Source organism: Purpureocillium lilacinum (genome assembly GCF_023168085.1).
Source record: "Purpureocillium lilacinum CBS 284.36 DNA, scaffold_4, whole genome shotgun sequence".
NCBI lineage: Eukaryota > Fungi > Ascomycota > Sordariomycetes > Hypocreales > Ophiocordycipitaceae > Purpureocillium > Purpureocillium lilacinum.
This window is the reverse complement of record NW_027072114.1, coordinates 3,108,481-3,132,504: the sequence shown is the minus strand read 5'-3', so window position 1 is coordinate 3,132,504 and position 24,024 is coordinate 3,108,481. Positions and strand designations below refer to the sequence as shown.

The 24,024-nt window shown below is 62.9% G+C and overlaps 11 protein-coding genes across 11 annotated transcripts; 5 read left to right on the top strand and 6 right to left on the bottom strand.

Annotated features, from left to right (window-relative positions):
* Positions 1 to 198: 198 nt before the first annotated feature.
* Positions 199 to 708, top strand: PLICBS_006112 (uncharacterized protein; the record flags this gene model as incomplete). The annotated part of the gene is made up of 1 exon (XM_018319867.2): positions 199 to 708. The coding sequence occupies one exon, from the start codon at positions 199 to 201 to the stop codon at positions 706 to 708; it is 510 nt and encodes a 169-aa protein (XP_018182341.2).
* Positions 709 to 1,461: 753 nt separating this feature from the next.
* Positions 1,462 to 2,438, top strand: PLICBS_006111 (L-xylo-3-hexulose reductase; the record flags this gene model as incomplete). The annotated part of the gene is made up of 2 exons (XM_018319866.2): positions 1,462 to 1,519; positions 1,585 to 2,438. 2 exons carry the CDS (start codon positions 1,462 to 1,464, stop codon positions 2,436 to 2,438), a joined length of 912 nt encoding a protein of 303 aa, XP_018182340.2.
* Positions 2,439 to 2,596: 158 nt separating this feature from the next.
* On the bottom strand, positions 2,597 to 3,256 carry PLICBS_006110 (uncharacterized protein; the record flags this gene model as incomplete). The annotated part of the gene is made up of 1 exon (XM_018319865.1): positions 2,597 to 3,256. The coding sequence occupies one exon, from the start codon at positions 3,254 to 3,256 to the stop codon at positions 2,597 to 2,599; it is 660 nt and encodes a 219-aa protein (XP_018182339.1).
* Positions 3,257 to 4,634: 1,378 nt separating this feature from the next.
* On the top strand, positions 4,635 to 5,635 carry PLICBS_006109 (uncharacterized protein; the record flags this gene model as incomplete). Its single annotated transcript, XM_018319863.2, has 2 exons — positions 4,635 to 5,067; positions 5,181 to 5,635. 2 exons carry the CDS (start codon positions 4,635 to 4,637, stop codon positions 5,633 to 5,635), a joined length of 888 nt encoding a protein of 295 aa, XP_018182337.2.
* A 266-nt stretch (positions 5,636 to 5,901) lies between these two features.
* PLICBS_006108 (uncharacterized protein) lies at positions 5,902 to 6,635 on the bottom strand (the record flags this gene model as incomplete). Its single annotated transcript, XM_018319862.2, has 2 exons — positions 5,902 to 6,512; positions 6,617 to 6,635. 2 exons carry the CDS (start codon positions 6,633 to 6,635, stop codon positions 5,902 to 5,904), a joined length of 630 nt encoding a protein of 209 aa, XP_018182336.2.
* Positions 6,636 to 8,086: 1,451 nt separating this feature from the next.
* On the top strand, positions 8,087 to 8,821 carry PLICBS_006107 (uncharacterized protein; the record flags this gene model as incomplete). The annotated part of the gene is made up of 1 exon (XM_018319861.2): positions 8,087 to 8,821. One exon carries the CDS (start codon positions 8,087 to 8,089, stop codon positions 8,819 to 8,821), a length of 735 nt encoding a protein of 244 aa, XP_018182335.2.
* A 924-nt stretch (positions 8,822 to 9,745) lies between these two features.
* Positions 9,746 to 10,708, top strand: PLICBS_006106 (riboflavin kinase; the record flags this gene model as incomplete). The annotated part of the gene is made up of 2 exons (XM_018319860.2): positions 9,746 to 9,877; positions 10,199 to 10,708. The coding sequence occupies 2 exons, from the start codon at positions 9,746 to 9,748 to the stop codon at positions 10,706 to 10,708; spliced, it is 642 nt and encodes a 213-aa protein (XP_018182334.2).
* Positions 10,709 to 11,148: 440 nt separating this feature from the next.
* Positions 11,149 to 13,286, bottom strand: PLICBS_006105 (transcriptional regulator of nonfermentable carbon utilization; the record flags this gene model as incomplete). The annotated part of the gene is made up of 3 exons (XM_018319859.1): positions 11,149 to 11,199; positions 11,263 to 12,938; positions 13,067 to 13,286. The coding sequence occupies 3 exons, from the start codon at positions 13,284 to 13,286 to the stop codon at positions 11,149 to 11,151; spliced, it is 1,947 nt and encodes a 648-aa protein (XP_018182333.1).
* Positions 13,287 to 17,761: 4,475 nt separating this feature from the next.
* PLICBS_006104 (uncharacterized protein) lies at positions 17,762 to 19,682 on the bottom strand (the record flags this gene model as incomplete). Its single annotated transcript, XM_018319857.2, has 5 exons — positions 17,762 to 17,922; positions 18,042 to 18,111; positions 18,194 to 18,230; positions 18,579 to 19,107; positions 19,220 to 19,682. 5 exons carry the CDS (start codon positions 19,680 to 19,682, stop codon positions 17,762 to 17,764), a joined length of 1,260 nt encoding a protein of 419 aa, XP_018182331.2.
* Positions 19,683 to 19,830: 148 nt separating this feature from the next.
* PLICBS_006103 (uncharacterized protein) lies at positions 19,831 to 20,229 on the bottom strand (the record flags this gene model as incomplete). The annotated part of the gene is made up of 1 exon (XM_065600863.1): positions 19,831 to 20,229. The coding sequence occupies one exon, from the start codon at positions 20,227 to 20,229 to the stop codon at positions 19,831 to 19,833; it is 399 nt and encodes a 132-aa protein (XP_065456935.1).
* Positions 20,230 to 21,756: 1,527 nt separating this feature from the next.
* PLICBS_006102 (uncharacterized protein) lies at positions 21,757 to 23,574 on the bottom strand (the record flags this gene model as incomplete). Its single annotated transcript, XM_018319856.2, has 2 exons — positions 21,757 to 23,327; positions 23,385 to 23,574. The coding sequence occupies 2 exons, from the start codon at positions 23,572 to 23,574 to the stop codon at positions 21,757 to 21,759; spliced, it is 1,761 nt and encodes a 586-aa protein (XP_018182330.2).
* Between the last annotated feature and the right edge of the window lie 450 nt (positions 23,575 to 24,024).

Below are 24,024 nucleotides of genomic sequence, written 5' to 3'. Positions count from 1 at the left end.
ACGTCAACGCGGAGGGTCAGGTCCGGTGCCGTGCCTGGGCGTCATCATGACTTGGACATGGCTATATCAACGCCTAGTCCATTGCTTCACCACGGACTTTTTTACTTTTCGATATAAGTCTTCCTCAAGTCAATTGAGCCATATTGGTGCACAAGCAAACATATACGAGTCACTGCACCATCATCGCAGCCGCCAGCCATGTCACTCTCCCTACGAAGCGCCGCCGCCCTCGGCCGCCACGTCCTCGCCCCCCGCCGACCGGTCACCAGAACTACCGCCGCCGCTGCCGCCTCTTCTTCTTCTTCCTCAGCCGCCGCCGTCGCGCGCCAATACCACACGACACCCCGCCGGGCGCTGCCCTACAAGGACTCGCAGGACCGCGAGACGCTGCGGCCGCGCACGGCGGAGCACACGGCGACGGGACGCGACGACGACGTGGCCGGGGCGCACCCGGACGCGGCCTTCAACCCGAGCAAGACGCGGCCCGAGACGGAGCGGCGCACCGCGGCGGCGGAGGAAGAGAAGCAGAACGGCGGCAAGGGGGGCAAGAGCGCGGTGGAGGGCTCGGCTGCGAACCAGGAGCTCAGCAAGCCGCGGGGCGATGAGCGTTCGGACGCGGACCGGGGAGCTGGCCGGGAGGTGCGTAAGGGCGGGAGGAGCGGCGCGGGGAGTCCGCCGAAGAAGGGCGAGGTTGGCGGCCTTGGTTGAAGGAAGGGTTTTGCGGGTAGTTAACGGACGGGTTGGACGAGACTGGCGCTGGTGATGATACACAAGACACAGAAAGAAATACCAGTGGTGAATAATAATAATATTGGAGCGCATCTGATCTGTTGCAATACAAGCCACTGAACACGGCCGACGGCGTCCCGTCCACTTCCACTTCATCCAGGCCGCCGGCACCGCCAGCCCGCTCCGATTCGAGCGCTTGTAGCGGGACACACCTGGAAGGGACGGGGCCCGTCCACTGGACCTCATCAGTGGAACGCCCGCCCCCCCACCGCGATCCCGCCGGGTCCCTTCCCGACAGGCACCCATCCATCCCGGACCGCCGCCATCACCATTCACCACCCGGCAGCCCGGCCGAGGGAAGCGCAACGCGTCGGCAAATCACCACGCTCGAATCTCGCAACGATGGAAACACGAACAGATTCGAGCCGGCGGATTGCGGGGTGCCTGCCTCGCATCCGTCCGTTAGTAGTAGGACTAGCAGATTGGGCCTCGACTCCTCCAGGGTGACCCTCCTCCGGCCCGGCAAGACGTCACGCGTTGCCGTCTCCGAATATCAACCCGCGGGGGCCCCTCCTCCCTCCCCACGACCCCTCAAACTCACCCATATTCGTCGGCCCCTTCAAATCTCAACCGCATTGCCCTGGTGTGCGTGCCTGTTTCATTCTCTCTCCCGTTCGCGGCTTCCTCGAGTCGTGCCACATCCTTTCACCTCAATCACCCCACAGTCACAAAATGGCACCCTCAAGACCTTACGACGGAAATTTGGGCATCGTCACCGGCGGCTCACGAGGTGAGTAGAAATGAGCTTCCAATGCACTAATGAACGCTTCTTGTAACTGACCTCGCTCGGCACAGGCATCGGCGCCGCTGTCGCCCGCCGGCTGGCCGCCAAGGGCTGCAACCTCCTCCTCGTCTTCACCTCCGAGTCGTCCAAGCAGCCCACCGAGAAACTCTGCCATGAGCTCTCGTCGGCACACCAGATGCGCTGCTCCTCTGTGCAGGCCGACCTCTCAGGCCCCGAGGCGGCGGCGCACAAGATTGTCGACGCCGCGCAGGGCTTCTTCTCGACGTACAACACCTCGGGAGACTTCCAGGTGGACATACTCGTCAACAACGCCGGCGTGTCGTCCAACCAGGCCATGAACGACGCCGCGCTGGGGCCCATCGCCGCCGACGAGTTCACGCGCGTCTACAACGTCAATGTCCTCGCCCCGCTGCTGCTCACGCAGGCCGTCGCGCCGCACCTCCCGCGCGACCGCTCCGGCCGCGTCGTCAACGTCTCGAGCGTGAGCTCCTCCATCGGCTACCAGGGCCAGAGCGTCTACGCCGGCAGCAAGGCCGCCCTCGAGGCCATGACGCGCACCTGGAGCCGCGAGCTGGCCGAGCGCGCCACCGTCAACGCCGTCAACCCGGGCCCCGCCTGGGGCGACATGTACGCCGAGGCCGGCGAGAAGTTCTGGCGCATCAACCAGCCGTACGTCGACGCCGCGCCCCTGGCGAGCTACAGCGGCGAAAAGGCCGTGCTGGACGCGGCGGGCGACGACGCGGAGCGCTTCGACAAGACGGTCAGGGAGGGCATGGGCGGGCGCAGGCCGGGCTTCACGAGCGAGATCGCCGGCACCATTGACATGCTGTGCTCGGCCGAGGCGGGCTGGACGACGGGCAGCGTGGTGTGCGCCAACGGCGGCATGAAGATGTCGATAGCATGAGGAGTGTTTACGGCAAGTAGCTTTGGCCATGTTCAAGTTGAAATGTATAATGCGGCCTGGCACCAGAAGAATCGAAGGTTCATAAGTACATGAAGACCGCCTTGCGGTCACCTCCCCCCGCATCTTCCATCAAACGCGCAGCCCCCGAGAAATCGAAATCAAGACGCCTTGAACTTCGCCTCGGCAGTGGGTTGAGGGCACGACTTCACGCCGCCGAGGTTGGGCTGCGGGTTGTCTTGCAAGTTGATCAAGCCCGTGACGGCGCCGGCCTGTCCCTCGGCGAAGGTGTCGTACCGGGCCGCGCTGACGACGCCCTCGCCGCACGAAGCGGCAATAATCTTGATCATGGCGCGGAGGCTCCCCGCCGACGCCCACGCGCGCTTGACGCCCGTGCCCCTGTACACGAAGACGCCGACGTCTCCGTTCCTGGCGTACATGGCCTGCTGTTCGAACCACGTGCCGTTGCCGAGCTGCTTGGCGAGGTCGTCGATGGCCTGCGTGCCGTTGACCCGGTCGAAGTGGTGGTCGCAGGCGCAGTACGTCGAGATGCTGTTGGAGGCGATGCCGTTTTGTTCGGAGCGGCGGGTGGTGGCGCCGTCGGGGTTGCTCAGGGGGGCTGCGAGCTGGGCGACCGTGGAGGCAACTGAGGGTCCGGCGACGCGGGCGTGGATCTCCTGCCCGCGGGCATCCAGAGACACGGTGTAGACGCCGTCGGCGAGGTCTCTCGGGATGTTGGGCCGGTATGAGCCCTGGCTGCGAGGGAAGCTCAGCGCCTGGCCGAGGGCGGCGAGACCCGTGATGAGGGCAAGGACGAGCATGATGACCGAAGCAAGCAACAAGTACGGCGTAAGACGGTATGCTTGATGTGCTTCGAGCTCAGGAGGTGAGTGCAGGCGATGAGGGGTCACGGCATCAACGGCGAGGAGAAGCATCGTCCTATATACTGGTCCGCGCTCGCTTAGACTACACACTACACCCACCGACTAACACGCACGAGTCGGCAGAATGCTTCTATCCCAAGAGATGCTGCACCGTTCCTGCATGTACGGCTGCATCACAGACACAGCAAATAGCGCATTACTCGGACGCAACTCGCGTACGGGGAAAGCACCACCTCGACGAGCCGAGTCCCCCTCACGAGCCGCGTGGAATACGATGAAAGACGCCGCCCGCTATGCGTAAGAAGGGGTTGAAACAAACAAAGGGACAGCGAGCGGGCGGGACGGACGGCAGCCCGGGGCCGGAAAGGGGTCCCTGCGGACCCACGGATACGAGCACGAGCGGCGGCATCTCGACCTTGCGGGCTTGCGGTTGTGGAAGCCTTGCCGTTCGGCTGGTGCTCTGTATCCTTTGTGATCTGTTCGCAGCCTCCGTGAAACCTTGGGGGCACTGGCGCGCGTCGTCGTGCATGCATGGACGGACGAGCTATGGACTCGAGTGCGGGACCCCCCGTTCAGCTGCAGTTCTGGTGGGTGATGGCACCTGATGGGGCCGCGCCTCACGTGTTTCGACTCGGGTCGGCTGCATGGCCGGCGGGTGCCGGACTCTGACTCGGATTATGTATACAATCCGATACTGACGTTGCAGCTCGAGAGTTGTGTTTGAGCAGTTGTCCCTGCTGTTACTTTGCCCAGGGCAAGATCGTGCCTGGGGCTCCACCACTGATTGGCCTCTTGTCTGTCGCCCCACTGCCTATCTTGGCAGGTGTTGGAAAGGCGCCCAGGCATGCTTCGTTAGCAGGCCGTGGTTCGCCGGGGGTCCCTGAAAATATGTGGCTTCCAGGCTGCCGAGGGGTGCTGTGGCCTGCCCCGCCTCCCCTCCTCAGTGACGCAGCTCGTCCTGTCCTGTGCTCCCGCCCGCCCACGTCCCGAGATCCGCATCGCCAAAGCGCCGCGGGGCGGGCAGGCGGCGCTGCTGCTGCTGCTGGATCCAGCACGCATGACGCCGATGCGCAACGTACACAGTAAATCTCTCTCCCGCCTCACGAGCATTCGGACGACGCATACGCTGAGACCGCCACCACCACCGCCGACCACAACAGCAGCATCTTCTCGCTCGCGGCTGCCTTTGCGTCCAGACCAACAGCTGCAGCTACGACGTCATTCACCGAGCACCCCGCCGCACCATCACCACAACCACCACCACCACCACCACCAACCTCACGATCCGAGCTGCCGCCTGCGGCCCGCAGCAACCATGGCCGCCGCCTCAAACAACAACAACATCGACCTCTCCTCCCTCGCCCCGGCCGCCCCCACCGACGGCACCGACGCCGCGGCCGGCGCCGCCCCCTCCCACGAGTCCAAGATCCTCGAGGTCCTCGGCGCGGCCGTCAACGGCGCCGCGCCCACTGAGCTCTCCGCCGAGGCCACGGCCGGCGAGGTCGACAAGCTGTACGCGGCCGCCGCGGCGGGCAGCGACGCCGAGGAGTTCCTCTGGGCGTGGTGGTCGCTGCTCGTCGGCGTCGTCAAGCTGATCCCCGCCGACGACGCCCGCATGCAGCTCCTCGTCTCCGTCATCGCCAAGCTCAAGGCCCGGCGCGACGACGAGGTCGAGATGTGGGGGCAGAAGACGCGCGTCTGGTCGGAGCTGCCCATGCTGGGGCCCAACATGAGAGACGCCTGGAACAGTGCGTGTGACACCATCCCACAACCGGATGACGGCCGGTGCGGCCTTGTCGTTGCCCCCCGTATGCAACAAAGAGCGACTTGATCTTGCTGACAAGGTACATTTACTCATTAGTGCGTCCCATGTTTGACGGCTCCGACCGCGACAACGAGGCCATCCGGGAGTGGATCTCGCTCAACTCGTTCGCCGCGCGCATGTTCGGCACCAAGCTGCAGAGCTGGGACAACTTTGCCATCTGGGAGCTGCGGTCGGGGCTGGAGGAGCCGCCGCTGAGCACGACGAGCGCCAAGGAGACGAGCCTGGCGACAGCGTGCGAGTGGATCACGCACGCGGGCGACGAGCTGCACAGGCAGGGCCACGCCGGCCGCCAGCTCGAGGCCATGGAGGAGCGCGCCCTGAAGCCGGGCCAGCTGTTCGCGACTGGCAAGCCCGGGCTGAGCGACGAGCGCTGGCGCTTCTGGAGGGAGAGGATCGGTGCGCTCGCGGGCAGCGCGGGCAGCGGACAGCTCAAGGAGAGGGCGCAGAAGGTGGTGGACAAGATGAAGGACCTCGACGAGGGGTCTGCGTGAGCATGGCGAGGGAAGATGTACATGACAATCCCCAGGGCCCGTAACGAGGGTATGGGTGGGGAAAATTGGCACGAAAAGATAGAGACAAGAGTCCACTAGAAAGTGTAGATTCAATCCAGAAGCACCTGATGCGGCGGTTGGTATATGAATGATGCGTCGCAAAACCCGCCAAATGCCACGATGAGACTCCAGAAGACGCCATTTCCCTTGACAACCCCCTACCCGCTTAGCAACCCACGCTTCCACCTCGGCGAGCCGAGCTCTGGCTACCCGTACATCATGTCGTCGTCCTCCTCGTCGTCCTCGACCACGGGAACGGGCTTCTTCTTGCCCATCTCCTCGCGACACATGGGACACGTGCCCTTGCTGCGCAGCCAGGGCCCCACGCACTCGAGGTCGAAGCGATGGCGGCCCTTGCAGGGCAGCTCGACGACGAGGCACCACTCGTCCTCGAGGTAGGGGACCTTGCAGATGGCGCAGTCGTCGTCCTGGGCGAGGCCCTTGCGGGCGACGCGGTCGAGGGTGTCGACGAACTGCTGGTCGACGCCGCGCAGCGTCGTGGGCGGGTCGATGATGTCCTCCTCGAGGGAGGCGACGAGGCGGTCGAGGAAGTCGCGGTTGTCGGGGGTGGGCGCCGTGGCGGACAGCGTCTGCAGCTGGTCCTGCAGCAGGCGGAAGAGGGCGGCCGTGTCGACGGGCGTGGGCGTCGCGTGGGGGTTGTTGTGCGGCGAGTGCGTGCCGCCGCCGCTGCCGCCGCCGGTCGCGCCCGTGGACGGCGAGGGGTCGCTGCTGAGCTGGTTGAGGAGCGAGAAGAAGGAGGCCATGTCGACGCGGCGGCCGGCGCGGCGGGGCTCCGAGAGCTGGATGTTGTGCTCGACTTGGGGAGTGACACAAAAGTTAGCTCTCCTCTTCTTGGTGTGCGGCGGCGAGGCCGGGCTGGAAGACGGAGATGCGAGCTTGAGGGGGGAAGGTGCGGGTTACCTTCGTATTGAGTAGCCATGATGGGCGGCCGGAGGGACGACGATGTGTGTGTGGGAGGAGTGAGGCAAGGCCGTGTGCCTGTAGTGGACGCGCAGAGTTGGGGGATGCGCTCGAGATCGGAGGCTTGAGTCTTGGAGGCTTGCGGGTGGATGTTGGCGGGCAGGCAGAGATGTCGTCGCAAGTCGACCAGGGTCCTGCGGGAACGGAGCGGGATTGCTGGGTGGTGGATGACCGGCTGGGCTGGGTGGAGGGGCAGCAGCGCAAAGTGGCACAGTAGGTACAGCTCAGCTTGTGTGGCGCCAGCTGCAGCCTGGGGCAGCGACACTGGACGGAACAAATTGCCAGAGGTGCAACAGGGCTGGAATCAAGCCCCCCAAGGCCCCCCACATGCAGCCTCAACTGCCTGCCCTGAGCTGTTTGCTCTCACGGAGCTTCGCCTGCGTTATGGGCTGCAAGCACTCCGTAGCACGAGATGATAGTGACAGAACTTAGGCAGACTCTTTATCTCAAGACACAGATTCACACGTACTTTACTTTGGACCTGGTCCAAGGGTTACCCGCTGTCGATTGGCACGACGGACAGCCTCGGAGCATTGACAATGGCTTTGTGTTGGCATTTTAGAAGGTCGAACCCCAAGAGGCCAAGCACCAGGGGACCAGATTCCACGGCGCCAACTTCGAGGAAAATGAACCCCCAACGCACGCACGGACGCACCCTGTTTAAATGCCCTGGGACACCACCAGTGGTGTGAGCGCCGTTACGGGCAGTTCTGCGCCGACGTCATGGCCCCTTGGGCCTGGCCGGCAGCGACGCCTGGCCCATCAACCAGCTCGACCATGTAGCGATAGGCGCGACGATGTGATTAAGATTGTTGTTGCGCAGGCGGGCCGCCATGCTTTGAGCTGGCTCAATGATCCTGTCCCAACAGGCACGGCTCTCTATTTTGTAGCCGAGAAGCACTCATCGCATCCAGGCCGAGGTCCGCAGTGTCGCACCCACCCAGCAGCAGCGACAGCTCCCCCCAGGGCGGAGTTTGCCTCCACCTTCCGATGCATGCACGCTTTGTCCGCAGCGGCGTCCCCAACCTGCAGATTGACTTTTGGCTAACGAGCTCCAGAGTCCAGACCCTGGCCGCTGCCCCTCGCATGAAGCTTCGAGATTGACATCGGCTGGCGCACGCAGGCAGCGAATTGCGTGACGAGTTGCTGAAACGCTGCAGGTCGAGGCAAGTTGCTCCGGGGCAGCTCCTCCCTCCTCCCTTTGGACCAGTTTGATTGCGACATTCCTGCCCTCGACCACCACCTCTGCCTTCAGCTCCATCCAGCTTCCATCACAACCCCATCTTTGCTTCTGCAAGGCCATCCAAAGACCCCATCGCGAGCTGCTTCCCCATCCGTCAAGGAACATCACCCTCATCGTCACCATCGCAAGCTTCGCGCAGGCGCACGACCCACCGACCACCGTCCACCATGTCTTCCGCCGCCATCATCGGCTCGACCGGCCTCGTCGGCTCCAACATCCTCTCGACCCTCCTCTCCCTCGATACCTTCAAGACCGTCCATACCATCTCCCGCCGCGCCCCCAAGGCCACCGCGGCCAACCTCGATGCCATCGTCGAAGAGGACAACTCCAAGTGGGCCGCCGCCCTCGCCGCCATCGCGCCGCTCCCCACGGCCGTCTTCTCCGCCCTCGGCACCACCCGCGCCGCCGCTGGCGGCATCGAGAACCAGTGGAAGATCGACCACGACCTCAACATTGAGCTCGCCACCGCCGCCAAGAAGGCCGGTGTCAAGACCTTTGTCTTTATCTCCAGCGGCGGCACCCGCGGCTTCCTCTCCAGCTCGTTCCCCTACTCCAAGATGAAGAACGGCGTCGAGGATGCCGTCAAGGCCCTCGACTTTGACCAGGCCATCATTCTCCGTCCCGGCATGCTTCTGGGCAACCGCGGCGAGGGCCGTGCCCTCGAGGGCATCTTCCAGGGCGCCGTCCGTGGCCTTGGCGCCATCAGCCACGGGCTCAAGGACTCGGTCGGTCAGGAGGCCGATGTCGTTGCCCGCGCTGCCATCAGGGCGGTGCAGCTCGCCAACGAGGGCAAGGCTCCAAGCAAGTACTGGTCCATCGAGCAAAAGGACATTGTCAGACTCGGTCGCACCGAGTGGCCCGAGAAGCCCGCACCGGAGACGGAGACGCCTGCTGCTCAGTAGTTGCGACTGGCAGTGGGGTGGTGCCGGGACGCGTTTCCAGGAGGGTTGCGGAGGGGAAGTTTGGAAGTGCTGGCGGCCATGCCGTCCTACACCGCAAAGCTTGAATCTTGCTGTGCATCTGCGACGACGCAAGGGTTCATGTCAACGTTACACCGGGTTGTGGTCTGTTTCCCTGCGGCTATCCGTGATACGGGCACCTCGCGCGGCAGCTCACGTGGTCCATGCAGTCTCAGGCATGTTTCTGCCCGGGGTCGGGATCCTGGCCCGACATGCACCGGCTTTTCGCAAGTGACACGAAGGACGAGGTGGATGTGCGTTCCCGATGCTATGACGCGCGACGGGGCCTTGGAGGCGTAGAGTAATGGACCGTGGTGGTGGCTTTGCTACATTTGTATGTTTTTCTCTTGCGATTCGAAGCCGAGATACCAACGAAAAAATGTCAGACATGTTACGAGTGCGAACTCATATATTGGCGCAAGCGCCATCTAAGCCGTGTCCACGTGTACTGACTGCTTACTGCACGGTCTGTACCTCGATGGGCCCGACCGCTTGGGCCGGTCCATCCCGCAGCTCGGTGTCGACATCTCTCCGACCGGGGCGGGGCCGCTGACGGCACTCGAGCGAGGGTCCCCAATTGCCCCGCCATAAAAAAGGTGGGCATGTGCCATGCCATGCAACCACAGTCATCCATCGATGTCCATTCCGCCCTGGCTTACCACATCTCTCGCTCACTCACCGGGACCGGCAACCCACGATTCTCATTCTCATAGACGCAACCATTGGGGCGTCGTACGCATTTGAAACTCGCCCCGGCAAATCAGTTTGGATAGCCGTGCAAAAGGGCGAACGGGAGCGCTGCCCGAGGAGCGAGCGAGTTGGGACGAAAAAGCCGCTCCGAGAACCCCGCGGTAGATACAGACAGACATGTCGTCGACCGACACAACCGCCGCCGCGGCGCGACCCGACATTGTCGGCCCGGAGGCCGGGCCCGAGGCGCCGTACCCGCTGCGCATGGAGGGCAAGGTCATTTCGGGCTTTGGGCGCGGGTCAAAGGAGGTGAGTTTCTGCCCCTCCCTGCGTGTCTGTGCATCACCTATGCCCCGTCCGAGGCGGAAGGGTGACATGGACATGTCATCCTGGTCGTCTTCCCCTCGTCCGCCACCAGCTCCTCTCCTAAGCTTCATGTCCGTGGAGCGTGGGTAGAAGGCTCCTCTTATCTCTCGTCAAAGAACACAACGTGCAAGGAGGCTTTGGAGGGAAGTGGGAGTGAGAAGCCGCGGGTGGAGAGGATAAGGCGTTGTGATCGAGGGCGAAGGGCATCGGACATGTTCTGAATCACCTGGGGCACGCTGACTGACACGGGAAACGCACGCACAGCTCGGCATCCCAACCGCCAACCTCCCCGTCGACGCGTCCCTCACGCCCTGGATCGCCGACGCCAAGTCCGGCGTCTACTTTGGCTACGCAGCTCTCGACCTGCCCGCCTCCCACCCCAACGCCGCCGCCAACTCCAGCACCAGCAACGGCACCGCCGACCCCTCTTCCACCACCACCACCACCACCACCACCAACTCATCATCCCCCTCCTCCCCCTTCGCCGTCTTCCCCATGGTCATGTCCATCGGCTACAACCCCTTCTACAAGAACACGGTCCGCAGCGCAGAGGTCCACGTCCTGCACCGCTTCGCCGCCGACTTCTACGGCTGCCACATGCGCCTCCTCATCCTGGGCTTCGTCCGCGAGGAAAAGGACTACAAGAGCCTCGAGGCCCTCATCGACGACATCAACTTTGACTGCGACGTCGCAAGGAAGAGCCTCGCGCGCGAGAACTGGAGCCCCAGCGGGGCGTCGGCCGAGGGCGCAGAGTGGCTCGTCAAGCCGTTATAGACTATTTCCCAAGACCACTGACTTGTTGATGGTGGAGAGTCAGGTGGACGGCCCGGGCGGACCGACACGCGGATAGGCGGACAGACAGACAGAGCAGGGCAGCAGGATAGCGCTCACGATGGCTGCGTTTAGAAAATAGAAGGCCACTTGCTATTCCCTCCTCTGAAAAACATGCACGTGCAGAATCAGCGTCGTCTCGTATTTGCGGGTATCTTGTCGAGCTCCCATAATCCCCACGGCCCAGGCGCACCGAGCGCCCGCCGTCCGTCGTCAAACCGCTTCATTGCCCACTGGCTCCTCCCGAAAGGCCCAGTGAATCCGTTTACATCCCATTTAAACCCAACCCAGTCCAGTCCCTTTCTTTGCAAAGAAGGCTGCGACAAATTCGAACAAGAAACAAAAACACCACCCATGCAAAAAGCATCTCGGCGACACGTAGGCTATACCGCAAGTTGGTGCGGTTCCTGGTTGGGGTAATATCTCGGTAAGAACTGCGCGTGCGGCTGTTAGTTCCCCGTCCTCACGCACCCATCCAGGGCAGGACTGATACTCACATTCATGATAATCATCATGGGAATGTCAAACACGTCTCGCTTAATCGTCCAGCAGTACGTGCAGTTCACCTTGCCGTCTCTTTCGATGCGCGAGATGCCGTGCTCGCCATCAATTCGCGTCACTCGGCTGCTCAGGATCCCCGTCCTCGGATCCTTGCGTGAGGTCCCGTTCTTCCCGTCTAGGTCCTCCTGTGTTCGGTACTTCATCAGGCTGCAGCTCCGCTGTACCTTGCCCCGGCTGTCCTCAAAGGCTAGTTGCGCAAAGTCGCGGTAGAACTGCACGACACTGTCGTCGTCGAGCAGCTCCGCCAGGAAAACAGGATGCGACCGGTTGCCTGCCGGCTCTTTCGCCCGCGGCGTGGAGTCGCCGGTCCGGGAACCGCTATCGCCGTCGACGGACCCGCCATTCGACGCCGGGCGGACGTGGACGTTTCGGTTCGGCTCCTTGCCCAAGAGCACTTCCTTTGTCCATCCCGTCAACGCGGTGAACTCCTTGTTGACGGCAGCAACCTCGCCGGATCGTCGACAGACTATCGTCGGAGCGCAACAGTGCTGGAGGAAGTCGTCGAATTCAACCAGCGTCCGTTGGAAGCACTTCTCCATGAATACCAGGTCCTCGCGTGTGAGGTCCTTGGTGCAGGATATGAATGATGGTCGGATCTCCCCCAAAGACTTGGCTATCAGCAGGAGCTTGTTCAGCGGCAGTCGGTCCTTGATGACCGAAATCATGTTGTGGAACCCAGCCGTATACGGGTATGGCTCCTTGACGCTCGCGTAGACGGCCGCCGAATCTCGTTGTCTCTTTCCGAGAATCGTCTGCGTCAGCTTGTCCTGCTTCGACTTCATCTTCGCCGTAGCGGAGACGCCCGGCAAGCTGCCAAAGGCACTGGTTCCCGGCGAAGCTTCTATAGCGGCCTGGGGGCTCGCGGTTGCGTCGGTGCTGGGGCTGGCAAGGCTATTTGGGCCGGCCGCAATGGCGTATGCATGTGGCAGGCCGTGCTGGAGGTTGCCCTGCGTGTACGTGTTGGGGCCAGAGTCCATACCAGAGTAGTCGCTGCCGATCATGGCATCGTAGCCAGCGCCAGCTCCGTTGCCGAAGATGGCCGCGTAGTTGGCCTCTGTTGACGGCGTCTGCGACATCGAGTTTTCCCGTGGCGGTGTCTCGGCCCCGAGGGCCATCTTGTTGAGGATGCCAAACTCCCACCCGGCGTACTGGCTGCCGAAATTCAAGCCTTCGAGGTCAAAGTTGTACAGCGCCGGGTTGCTGGGGTCGAATAGGGCGTTGAAGTCCATGGTGTTGCCCGAGAGCATGTTGTCCATCTGCGGGGCGTTGTTGCCCTGGAAGGACGGAGATACCGGCGAGGCTTGGGGGTTAAAGGTGATGCCGTCCATGGCAACCTGAGGCTGGGTGCCGGTTGGGTAGACGGGGAACGGCGCGGCGCCGCCCTGGGTGAGGAAGCTTCCCCCTGTCGTGGGAGTGGACATGGTGTCCGACTGGCCAGAGTTCTGTCGCTGGCCGTTCTGCCGCGTGCGCGCGGCATTGTAGTTTGGACCCAGGACGGGCCCGAGGGCTTCCTCGGGCGCGTCGTGAAGGTATTTGGCCTTCTTGCGCACACCATCCTGACAGGCGTCGGCCAGGCCGCGCTTAATACAGCGTTTGCATGGCCGCTCGTCACCTACATGGGCATGGGTCAGTGAGTTGGCCGATGCGACAAGGAGCGGTGACATGTCGGAAAGAAGGCACCGCCGGAGCGTGGGCGAGCGTCCGAGTCGCCAGCGGCGGTGGCCATCAGTTATCACTTACCGCAGGTGAGGTGTGCCCTCTGGCAGGCGTAGCATGCCCGCCTGGCCTTCTTCCTCCTGGGCCTCAGGGGGTCCTTGGGGTCGTACTTCTTCTTGACCTCGCCAGAGCCGTCGTTGTCGCCCATCTTGGAGTCGTCTCTCAGAAAAGATTCCGACTCGTCCTCATTGTCGGACATGTGGTCCGAGACCTCTGCGTCGTTCTCCTCCATGTCGTCGGGCATTTTGCCTGGGTCTTATATCGCGGATCCGTCGGACCTGGGCACGGCAGCCTCGACAGCACCCCGGTTGCCACTGCAACGACGCTCACGCACGGTCAAGACGGCTATGCACGCTCCGGACTCCAGGAGCTTGGCTCTCTGGGCCATCCAAGTGGCTGCGAAACCACACCGGCGTGCGCCTCGGTTGCACAGAGCTGCGGCGGAGGGGTCAGACCGCTGGTCCAGGAGCGCCTCGTACGGTGAGAAGGTGGAGGCGGTTTCGCGCAAAGGGTCCACCGAGGTTTGGGGATCGGGGAGGTGCTATGCGCCCCAAGGCGTCTGTCGGCTGGAGCGCGTGCGGACTGAGACAGACAGGCCGAGCCGCGGGCGTGTGATTGGGCCTGGGACAAGAGTCGCGCTGGCAGAGGAGCGGCCGATCGCTGTGACCTGCCGTCCAGGTGATCGGGTACCCAGCCGAAACAGGGCTCTTGGACGTCAATGTCTGCTCGTATTCTGAGCAGAGGGAGCGCAGGCGACGTCCAATGAAGCGGAGATGGGCCAAGAGCGTGGCGCTCCCGTGTAACGCGGGCGGCGGTCGTCAGTTGGGCGGCGTCGAGGTCGGCCGCATGAGAGACGGGAGGCGGGCGTTCGCTGGCAGCACGGAGGCGCACCCAAGATGTTGGAACGGCGGACGCGGCTACGTTGATGTGCTGGTTGCGCAGCGGTGATTCGGCTCGGCTGGCGGCCGAGAGGAGGCGAGGGCGCGACTCCTGTTGGACGTAGATATGGACGAGAAGCACGCCGGCCGGTGGCGGATCTGACAGTGACCGCGAGAGACAGAGTGTGGGGGAGCCGTGGTGGTGTCCTAGACGCAGCTACCCGTTGCCCATGTGCCTGCCCGCATCGACCATTGACGAGCGAAGGGGTCCGCTGGGCGCTGGGCCGGACGTGGAGGAGCAGAGACGAAGGCGTCGTACAGGCGGGCGTCGCGGACGAGCGGACGAGCTGGTGTTGGCGTCGGCGTCGTAGTTGGGGCGCGCGGCGGTTGTGCAGCAGGTGTCGCGCAGAGATGAGGCATGCGAGCAGAACCGGCACGCACGCACGCAGACACACAGACACACACCCAGGTTCCTGGTGCCCAAGGTCGGCGTCGAAGGCGGCTCGCGAAATACTTGCTCTCCAGGGGCGCGAAGAGGTTAACGGGGATCTCGTGCGGACGGTGACGGCGCGCGAGAGGCGAAAGAGAGGCAAAGGAGGAAGTGCGGGAGAGGAGGCAGGGTGTTGGAGGTTGGTGTTGAGTCAAGCTCGGCTAGTCGTAAAAGCGCAGTCGCAATGGCTGTTTACGTGATGGTGCGGGACCGGCCTGGAGGAGCCCCATCAATTTGGGCCTGCGGTTTCCATGTGGGATGGATGGATGGGATGGGATGGATGGATGGGCCACGGCGTGGATGGGGAGGGATGGGATGGGATGGAACCGGGGAGGGAAACAGGATCCAATGCCAGCCAATGCCTCCGTCAACTGCTCAGCCGGTCCATTGGATGGATGGGCCGAAGGCGACGTTGAGCGCCTTTCAGCGGGCATGTCGCCTTTTTGCAGCGGCCATGCGGCCCAATGCCCAGGGCACCGCGGCCGGCAAGCCCGCGCGCACCTGAATGCGGGGTTTTCAGCGCGTCGCAGGACGGGATGGAGGCCAGGTTCCCAGCGCGCAGGCGAGGAGCCTCCCCGCCTCGGGGCAGCGGGCGGGCCTGGAGCACCTCCAGCGTGAGGTGGGCGGGCGGGCAGGTGGCGGGCAGGCTTGGGGAATCAGCGTCGTCGTGGTTGGCCCGAGGTTAGCGGAGGGGCAGCCCGGGGCCGATACCGGGTACGGCGGGAGTGGAGGCCGTTTGTGCCGGGACGTCCGCTGCACTGGCCACGCAACGCAGGTACTCTGTACCGCGGCCGTTGAGGCACGCCGCAGTGGGCAAGCAAGCTGGTGCATCGAATCCCATCCTCAGCCAGTCTCCAGCAGCACCTCGACAGAACTCGAGGGAGGAGTGGAGCTGATCCGCAACACCAAGACTCGCTCCAGCGCGCTAGTCCAGGGTGCCGCGACCGAGATGGGATGGAAGGCAGTTCGTCGACGACGGCGCGTGGGCAGTTGCCCAGAGCGGCTTCGTTGATGACAGTCGTGCGCCTCCAAGACAGCGAGCGGGCCATGCCGGATGCCGTGGGACGTGCCTGGAAGGGCACTGACAGACAGGGTGAGGCGCATGAATCAATCTTCATGTCTTGGGGCATAGGGCCACGGGCGGCGCGTGCATCAAATTTGGTGGCTTGCTGGCCGGGGGCGGAGTCGAGAGTTGCGGGCTGGCCAAGGTTCGCCGGCCGTCAGCCCGTTCCTGCAACGGCGCAGCAGGTGCGTTTCCAGTTTCGTCTGGCTGTTCGGGGAAAGTCGTCCTGTGTCTTTTTGTTTCGTGTTCTGCTTTGAGTACATTGCCCTGCCTCGCATTGCCTTGTCTTGCCTGCGTTTACGTATGTGTCCGGCCGCGTGTCCTTTGAGCGACGCATCGGACGGAAACGACTGGTACCTACAAGCACTTCGTACCGATTCTTCATCCACCAGCAGCAGGAGTGCCAGCACCCAGGGGAGTGGCCGTGCTGATCCGCAAGCCGCCGGGCGCCAGGACTCGCATTGGAACGACAGCACGTCTCCTTCGATCCGGCTGCAGAAGCCCGCGGCGACACAGCAGCGGACTTCTCCGGGAAGCGAGGCGACGCCCCCTTCCGTCGGTGCCCTGCCTGCCTGCCTGCCCGCCGAGGTCGAGGCGCACGTACGAGCGAGTCCAGCCCCCAGAGGTTCTGCACGTAAGATCAGGTAAGGAGTGGAAACATGATGCAAGGTAGCGTGAGAGGGCCAACGTCTCGGCACAAACACTCACAAGGCTACGACCGACTGCATTGTGGGGGTATTGTTGCTCGTGCGCTGTGAGCTGGGGACGGACTGTTGGCAGGGCCCATGAGGCACAATGTACATACGTACTGTATAACGTACTGTACAGTACATAACTATTGCCTGTTGCCTCAATTGATCACTGTCTCGCCTGCGCCTTCCTAGACAATCAATCAATCCACCACTGCATTGCTGACTGAGGCCACCACTTACTTATTCGCCGTCCCCCAAACCCACGCCGCCCCGGCATCTTCACCATCAGCCCACATTCACCACCTCCACCTCCACCACCACCTCCTTCACCACCGGTCAACGCGCCCTCGAATCACGCCCGCTCCCCATGCGTGCGACCCGTACGGTATGGGGACGCATTAACCGAGAGCCGAGCCGACCGTCTTCCCCAGGCTTTCCAGGCGCCTCCCCGCCCCTCCACACACGCTCCGGAGTCCGAGTCCGTGCGCCTGCTGCTGCCGCCGCCGCCGCCGCCATCTAATCTGGCCGCACGCCTCCATCCATCTCATCGCAGATTCATACCTCATGCACCCAGATACATACAGCGACGCCCACATGCGCATGCTCGTGCATGCCTCTGTGCAGGTCCGTCTGGATCCCGCGGTTGCATCGCTGCCCAGTCCTGGCGGTGATCGTGGGCCATTCGCACACGGCCACATGCTGCGCCCGTGCTTTGCTGCCTCTGGCATGTGAGGCAGCAGCGCATATCCCCTGACCCGGACGCCTCCGCCCCTTGGCCGTGGCCCTCGCACGTCAATGCACCCTGCTTGCTTGATGCCAGTCCGGGGCATGAATGACGAGGGCGCCTCCAGCGGGCGCCTGCGAGGCGTCAGTCCCAACTGCCAACCACGGCGCCGGGGTCCCCCCATCCATGCTCTCCTGCCCCAGTCTGCTTCCAGCTGCAGATGCTGTGATCCGTTGCTCCGACAGGCACAGGGTGTCAAGGAGCGAATCTTGCTAACCCGCCACCCAAGGTATGCGAGTGATGTGCTGCTCGCGCCGACTGGTGAGACGCGCCGGCCTGAGCTACACCGACTCTCCATCAGCGCCGGCGCCCCTCGTCACAGACCAGCACACCCAAACGGTTTGTTCGTCAGGCCGTGGCGGGGGGTGACAAGCCGAGGCGCCATTTCGGCGTCGTGTGACGGGCATCGAAAGGCGCTTGCGCTCCCCAGATGCTCAGACGGCTCGCCTCGCTCGTCGGTCGTCGTGCAGCGCGCTGGAGGCAGAAGACGGCAGGCAGCGCGGCTCAGGCTCTGGGCAGCCCTGTCCGCCGTCGGCAGTCTGCGTGATGTCGTTGTGTTGTGCTTCGTATTGTACATTCGACGCGCCCGCCTCCATCCTCGTATCTCGGCTTATACAAGTGGCAGCGGTGACGATGCCTGTTTTAGTCTGGCGCTGACCAACTACATACTACGGTCGGCGGGCGTTCATGCGATGCTCGACACGCGCCTCGGCCCGCGAACCCTGCAACTGAGACAATGTTTCATCTTGGGTCTAGGCTCTAATAGCTGTCTAACCACATCTGCCCAATCCCCCCAAATCGTCATGCTTCGTCTAGCCCTTGGCGAAGCGGCTCTTGCGTCGAATCTGCTTGCCGTACCGGAAGAAGATGTACGGGAAGGGAAGCATGGCCACGGTGAGAAATGCCAGCAAAGACGATGCCCACTGGTAGCCCAGCTTCTTATACATCTGGTCCCCAAACAGAGGAAACGCCGCTGCGAGTATATGTCAGCATCAGCTCGTGACACAGGTATGGAGGTGAAACAATGGCGCTGCTGCGTCCGTCGAGGGCAGCCGTGGCTTATGGCGTCGCGTGCTGCCGGGCTGGACCTACCGGCAAAGAGACAACGCACGAATGCGTTGGCAGCGAGTGCGCTTGCTGCATACAAAGGATAGGCGTCAACCTGTTCGCCAGTGTTAGCGACTCGGTTTGGCGTGGAGCGCAGCCACAACTTGACTCGATATGCTTCTGTGCAAAGTACCCACCAAAAAGGTAAAGATGCCCGTGAACAAGAGCACGTTCCTGTGTGATATGTCTGCGTTAGTTCCACAGCCATGACGGATATCATCAAACACGCGACGCGCCATCACAAGAACGGAGTGAGACAGCGGGCTGCACCGGTCAGGGCCGTGTCATGCCCGCCGGGGCCTATTCGCCCGCTCCACGGCTTACTACTAAAAGCAACGACTGGAGCTGGGGCGCCGGCCATGCGAAGACGGACTCTGATGATGCAATTGGGTCGCCGCCTGGGTCACGATAGCACAGGGGTTGGCGGCGTGACCCTCCCGCGCAGACGATGGTCACAGTCACCGTCACCATGTACGGGGCGGGCATGCGGTGCAACAAAGGGGCTTGGGGAGCAGCACTCACCCCATTCCAAAGATGGCAGACCCAATGATGGGGACGATCCAGTGCACCCACGGATAGGTGGACCAGCCAAACATGAAGAGGCCGGCGGGGGCCAGCAGGGAGCCCAGGATGGCGGGCGGGAGGCGAAACTCTGGCTCGCTGGCGCCGCTGACTCCGGTCTCGCGCTCGTACTTGCGAATGAGGCGGGCGCGGATGCGGTGCCACAAGGGATCGGTCGCGACGCCCAGCAGCATGGAGACCATGATGCCAAGAAAGGCCAGGCCCGTCTGCCAGACGTTGAAGCCGTGGTTGTTGCCGAAGACGAGGGGAAAGGCGCCGAAGAAGAGATAGAGAATGCCGAGCAGGATTGCCGAGAAGAGGCAAAGGTTGAGACACATGGGCTCGAAGAGGAGGAGCTGGAAGGGCCGCAGCAGCGAGCGGCCGATGGCGCGGGCCATGGACTTCTTGACACGCTCCGACGGGGCGGTCCACCTGCTGTCGCCGGTCTGCTTCCGGAGTGCGCGTGCCTTGTTCCTGAGCAGGATGGGGTCTGCAGAGACACAAGGAAGGTGAGATGAGATGAGATGAGATTTGAGGTGAGACACGCATGAGCGGGAGGGGGGAACGGGGCAGGGGAGGGGACAGGAGAGCAACAAACTCACGGTATGTCTCGGGGACGAGAAAGACAATGGCCAGCCAGAGGGCAAACGACCAGATGAGAAGCACATAGTAAGTCCAGCGCCAATCGACGTTGTAGTTGATGAAGCCGCCGAGCAGGGGCCCGAGGCTGGGTCCGATGAAGGGCGAGACGGAAAAGAGGGCCATGGGCGCCTGGAGCTCATGGCGCGCAAAGAGGTCGCCTACGGTGCCGCCCGAGACGGCGAGGAAGGCGCTGCCCGAGAAGCCGTCGAAGAAGCGGAAGACGAGGACGACGGCGACGTTGCGGGCGACGGCCTGGGGCACGAGCCAGACGAGGTAGGTGGTCCAGGCGACGAGGTAGATGGGGCGGCGGCCGTAGAACTCGCTCAGCGGGCTGAGGAACATGGGGCCGAAGCTGATGCCCAGCACAAAGGTCGAGAGGCCCAGCACGGAGACGATGCGCGAGTTGCCGAACTCGGCCTCCATCTTGGCGTAGGTGGACGTGTAGATGGAGCTGGCGCAGGTGCTGTTTGTTTGCGATTTGTTTGGGTCAGCGTGTGAGTCCGTCATGTTGCTTCTCCTCCCCCCCTTTTCTCTGTCTCTCTCTCTGTCCTTCGCATATCTCGACTTTGACTTACACGCATAGGCTGACGTGCGAGACGATAAAGACAATCAGCCACTTCCGAGCTTTGCTGAAGCTGCGCGGGCAGAGGGGATCGCTGTCGCCGTTCTCCCAGCCGACCTCGAAGGGGTCCTTTTCGCTGCTGGCGCCCCGGCCATCTGCTCCAGGTCCAGGGGCTGGTGCTGCTGCTGCGCCGCCATCGCCATCACTTTCGCCGCTGGGCTCGTCCGACACGCCGTAGCCGTTCTGCGACCGGATCCTGTACAGCGGGCGGGCGGGCGCGGTGCTGCTACTCGTCGCGGAGCGCCGCAGCTGCAGCTCTGCGTCGCCGCCGCCGTTGGGCGCGTTGTCGTTGTCGCCGGTGACGCCATCGTCGCGTGGCGGCTTGCGCTCGTCCATCGTCATCGTCATGGACTCGGGGAACCGGACCTCAACGCTTTGATAAAACGCACAAAAAAAGAAAACCCTGCGCTTCACAGTGGTGAACTCTCATGGGCGACCACAAGGAGGAAGGGTTCCAGTTATGTACGTTTTCTTGTCTCTCTCTCTCTCTCTCTACCCCATCGAGGGCTCGCTCGCGCTCGGACGAAGCGGACGGGTGAGTGAGTGAGTGGGTGAGTAGCCGGGCAGCTTGCGGAGAGGGATGATGACGCGACCAGGGCTCAGAAAGGGAGCATTGCGAGGTCGGCCGAGCTCGACGACCTTTTTGATCGGCTCGTATGTACTGCCTTCTTTTTTTTGAGCTGCGTCTCCATAGGGACCGGGTCATCCCCAAGTGTCACTAATCATCAGACACGAACGCGACCTGCTGATAAATGCTGGCTCTGAGCGGCTGCCGGGGGCGGACCGGGTCATTATTCCCGGGTCGGTTTTAGGGGCCCTGGGGGCGTCACTAGGGCGCCAAATGTGTGCCGTCGAAACTCTGAAGGCGAAGGGAGGATGGGAGGCTAGCGGGTCGATCCATGGCTAGCGAAGCGAAGTAAACGGCGGGCTCCATCGTGCCGGAACTCTGCTGGCGGCAGGCCCTTCCCCCCCAGTTCAGCCCCGGAGACTGGGTCATCGTTGCTCCCAGCAAGTACCTTCGGTAGGTAGGTAGGCTATTCGGCAGTGGCCGAGCAATGATGAATGAAAAACGCGTCCGTCGGCACAGCTGTCGAGAGCGCCGAGTTGGCCAGCTCCTACCGCAACGGACATGTCCTCGGAGCGGACCTTTCGAACCCTCCCCCCACGGGGCGTTTCCTCGGTACGCACGGCACGGTTTCCGGGGGGCCACCACACGGTGACTCAGAGAGAGAGTCGAACGGACGTACGGTCTCGGAGATGGCGGCGACAAGGCCGAGCCTCGCGCTTTGGGCTGGCGGCGCGAAGGGCCGAGTCGGTGGAGCCCCGTGGCGGCGCCGTACGGGACGTGCCGGTATGTAGAGTCGAGGAGGAGCAGAAATGCCGGTCGGCCGAAGGACTGGGGCGGTGAATTGCTTGCCTGGCAGGGCCATTGCCAAGACGGATGATGAGCATGTGAAGACTGGAAGAGGGAGAGCGGCTGATGATAGGAAACAGTTTCTCGGCTGTCTTCCTCCTCGGCGCATAGCCGGCAGGGCGAGGGTAGTCTTTGTCCAGTCAACTCCCATGTATTAACAACGACAGAGTCCAGAGTCTGACTGACTGACTGACTATGGCATAACGTACAACCCCGTGCGAGCAACACATCGCAACCCCGTCTGTCCCAATTCTTGACCCTCCATCTATAATCGCAAATTCGAGTTATTGCTGCCGTCCAAGCAACATCCATAAATATCACCCAAACGCCTGTGTCTCCGACTCATGCCACCCCAATGCCGTGCCCATGCCGCGACCCGCTGTGCCATGCCAACTCAATCTCCTCCCCCGTCAACGCTTCCTTCACTCGCACAACTTTCTTGGAAGGGGGGTCCTGGACAATCAGTACGACTCGGACAGCCCCGAAAAGTCGGGCACGTCGGCGTCGCAGTTAAAGTCGCGCTCGTACGCCTTCTTGGGCAGGATGCCGGCCTTGAGCCCGGCCTCGTAGCTCCACAGCGCCGCGCTCTCCGTCTTCCACGTCCAGTACCACCAGCCCCAGCCCTTCTCGAAGCTGTGCATCTGCGCCTCGGCGAACATCTGCAGGAACTTCTTGTAGTCGTCGCTGAACTGGCCCGGGTCGGCGTTGGCCTTGGCGCACGAGCACGACTTGTCCTTGGTCGGGCAGCTCGGCGTCAGCACCGACGACGCCTTGTCGCCCGTGTCGTACGTGCCCTCCCACCGGCTGCCCCAGCCCACGCCCGTCAGGTACCGCGCGCAGTCCGTGTCGGCCTGCGACCACTCGGCGAAGATGGTCGGCCCCCCGTACCCGCGCGCCGGGTCCATGGCCAGCTCCGCCTGCTGCGTCCAGCCCTCGCACGCGTACTGCACCTTCTTCTGGTGCGTGAAGGCGATCTGGTCCTGGTTGAAGATGACGTACTGGTGCACGTCGAGCGCCATGTCGTCGTACCCCGGCAGCAGGCCCTTCCAGTTGTCCAGCCCCATGAAGCCGTCCCCAAACACCACCAGCGCCTTGACCCCGTTCTTGCGCACAATGTCGTGCGCGTCCTTGGTCCACTGGATCACGTCGCTCGTCTTGAGGAACGTCATCTTGGGCTCGTTGACCAGCCCGTAGTGCGTCACGATGTTCTTGTACCGCGCCTGCGCGAAGAACTTGGACAGCCGGTCGTGGATCTCGAGCGACCGCTTGCCGTTGAGCTGCCCGTCCGTCCCGTTGAGCCACCCGATGGTGCCCCAGCGACCGCTGTGGTTCCAGCCGTTCTGGCTCCCCGGCAGGCCGTGCACGTCGAGGTTGACGCGGAGCCCGTACTTGCGCGCCCACTCGATGCCGCGCAGCAGGTACCGCCACGACGTCCGGAAGATGTAGGGATCCCCGTCGTAGACCTGCACCGCCCAGTACGAGAACGGGATTCTCACATGGTCCATGCCCGCGGCCGCAATTGCCTTGAACGTGTCCTCCGTGACAAACGACGCGTAGTGTGCCTCGATCGTTTTGGATGCCGAGGCGCCCAGATGCTTGCACAGATTCCACTCGTCGATGACGCCTAGGTTGGTGTTATAGTTGAACAAGGATGGTGTGATGAACGGTTCGAGCGATAGCCATCCACCCAAGTTGACGCCCCGGGCCGGTCTATCGCCGTACGACCCCCATTTCTCGTTCAGTGCCGGCACCTTGTCGTTTGCCTTGTTCGAGTCGTCCCACGACGTGAAGAGTCCCATGACCGGGAGATCGCCCACCATCTCCTCCGTAAAGGTCACGTTGAAGCCCGTTGTCGTCTGCCACGTCCACGGGTCGAGGTACGTGTTCTGCCACTTTGTCGGGATCTTGCTCCGGTCCTTGTCGCCCAGGCTGGAGTCCTGGGAATCATCATCGCCTGCTTTCTTTTTGCTCACCACCACCGCCACTACGATGACGATGATGAGAACCACCAGACTGCATGCCAGCAGAATCCCTAGATGCAGCTGTTAGCCCCAACGTCCCCCAAGCCGTTTGCAAATGTCCGGCTCACAAAGCTTCTTTCGCGACTTCTTTTGCCGCGGCCGGTGGTAGTAGTCTTCTTTTTCCAGACTGTCCTCGCTCCAGCGACCGCCACCCCTTAACCCAGACCGTCGGACCCTGCCCTCTTCCATCATCGCCCCACTGACGACTCGTCGTTTCTTGTGCTTGTGCTGATGCTTTCTCGGCTTCGGTGGCGTCATTTCGGGTTCGCGGGGCTCTTCGCGGCGCGGTCGTTTCCTCCTCGTCTCTCCATGGCCGCCCCCGCCGGATCTGTGCTTCTGTCGTGCATTCTCCCTGTTTAGCTGAGCCAGCGCCCCGGACGATAGTGAGTTCGTCGCCCGCTCCTCCCGGCTCTCGTCCGACGCCGTAGCTGGTCTCCTTGTGCCTGATTTTCGTTTTCTGTGCTGGTTTCTCCTGGAAGGATCTCCGCCGCTGCCTCGATGGCGGTGCTGTCGTTGCCCCGCCGGCCGCGATGCCGACTCCCTCGGCGCCATTTATGGAATTCGCGCTCCGTACTCGTCTGAACAATGGCGTTTGGTCGGCCGCGTCGGGTATGTCTATCGTTGGAATGCGGCGAGCCCGCACCGCTCGTGTAAAGTTGGACGCGGCGGCATTAAAGCATGGAGGAGAGATGTCTTGGACGACGCGTC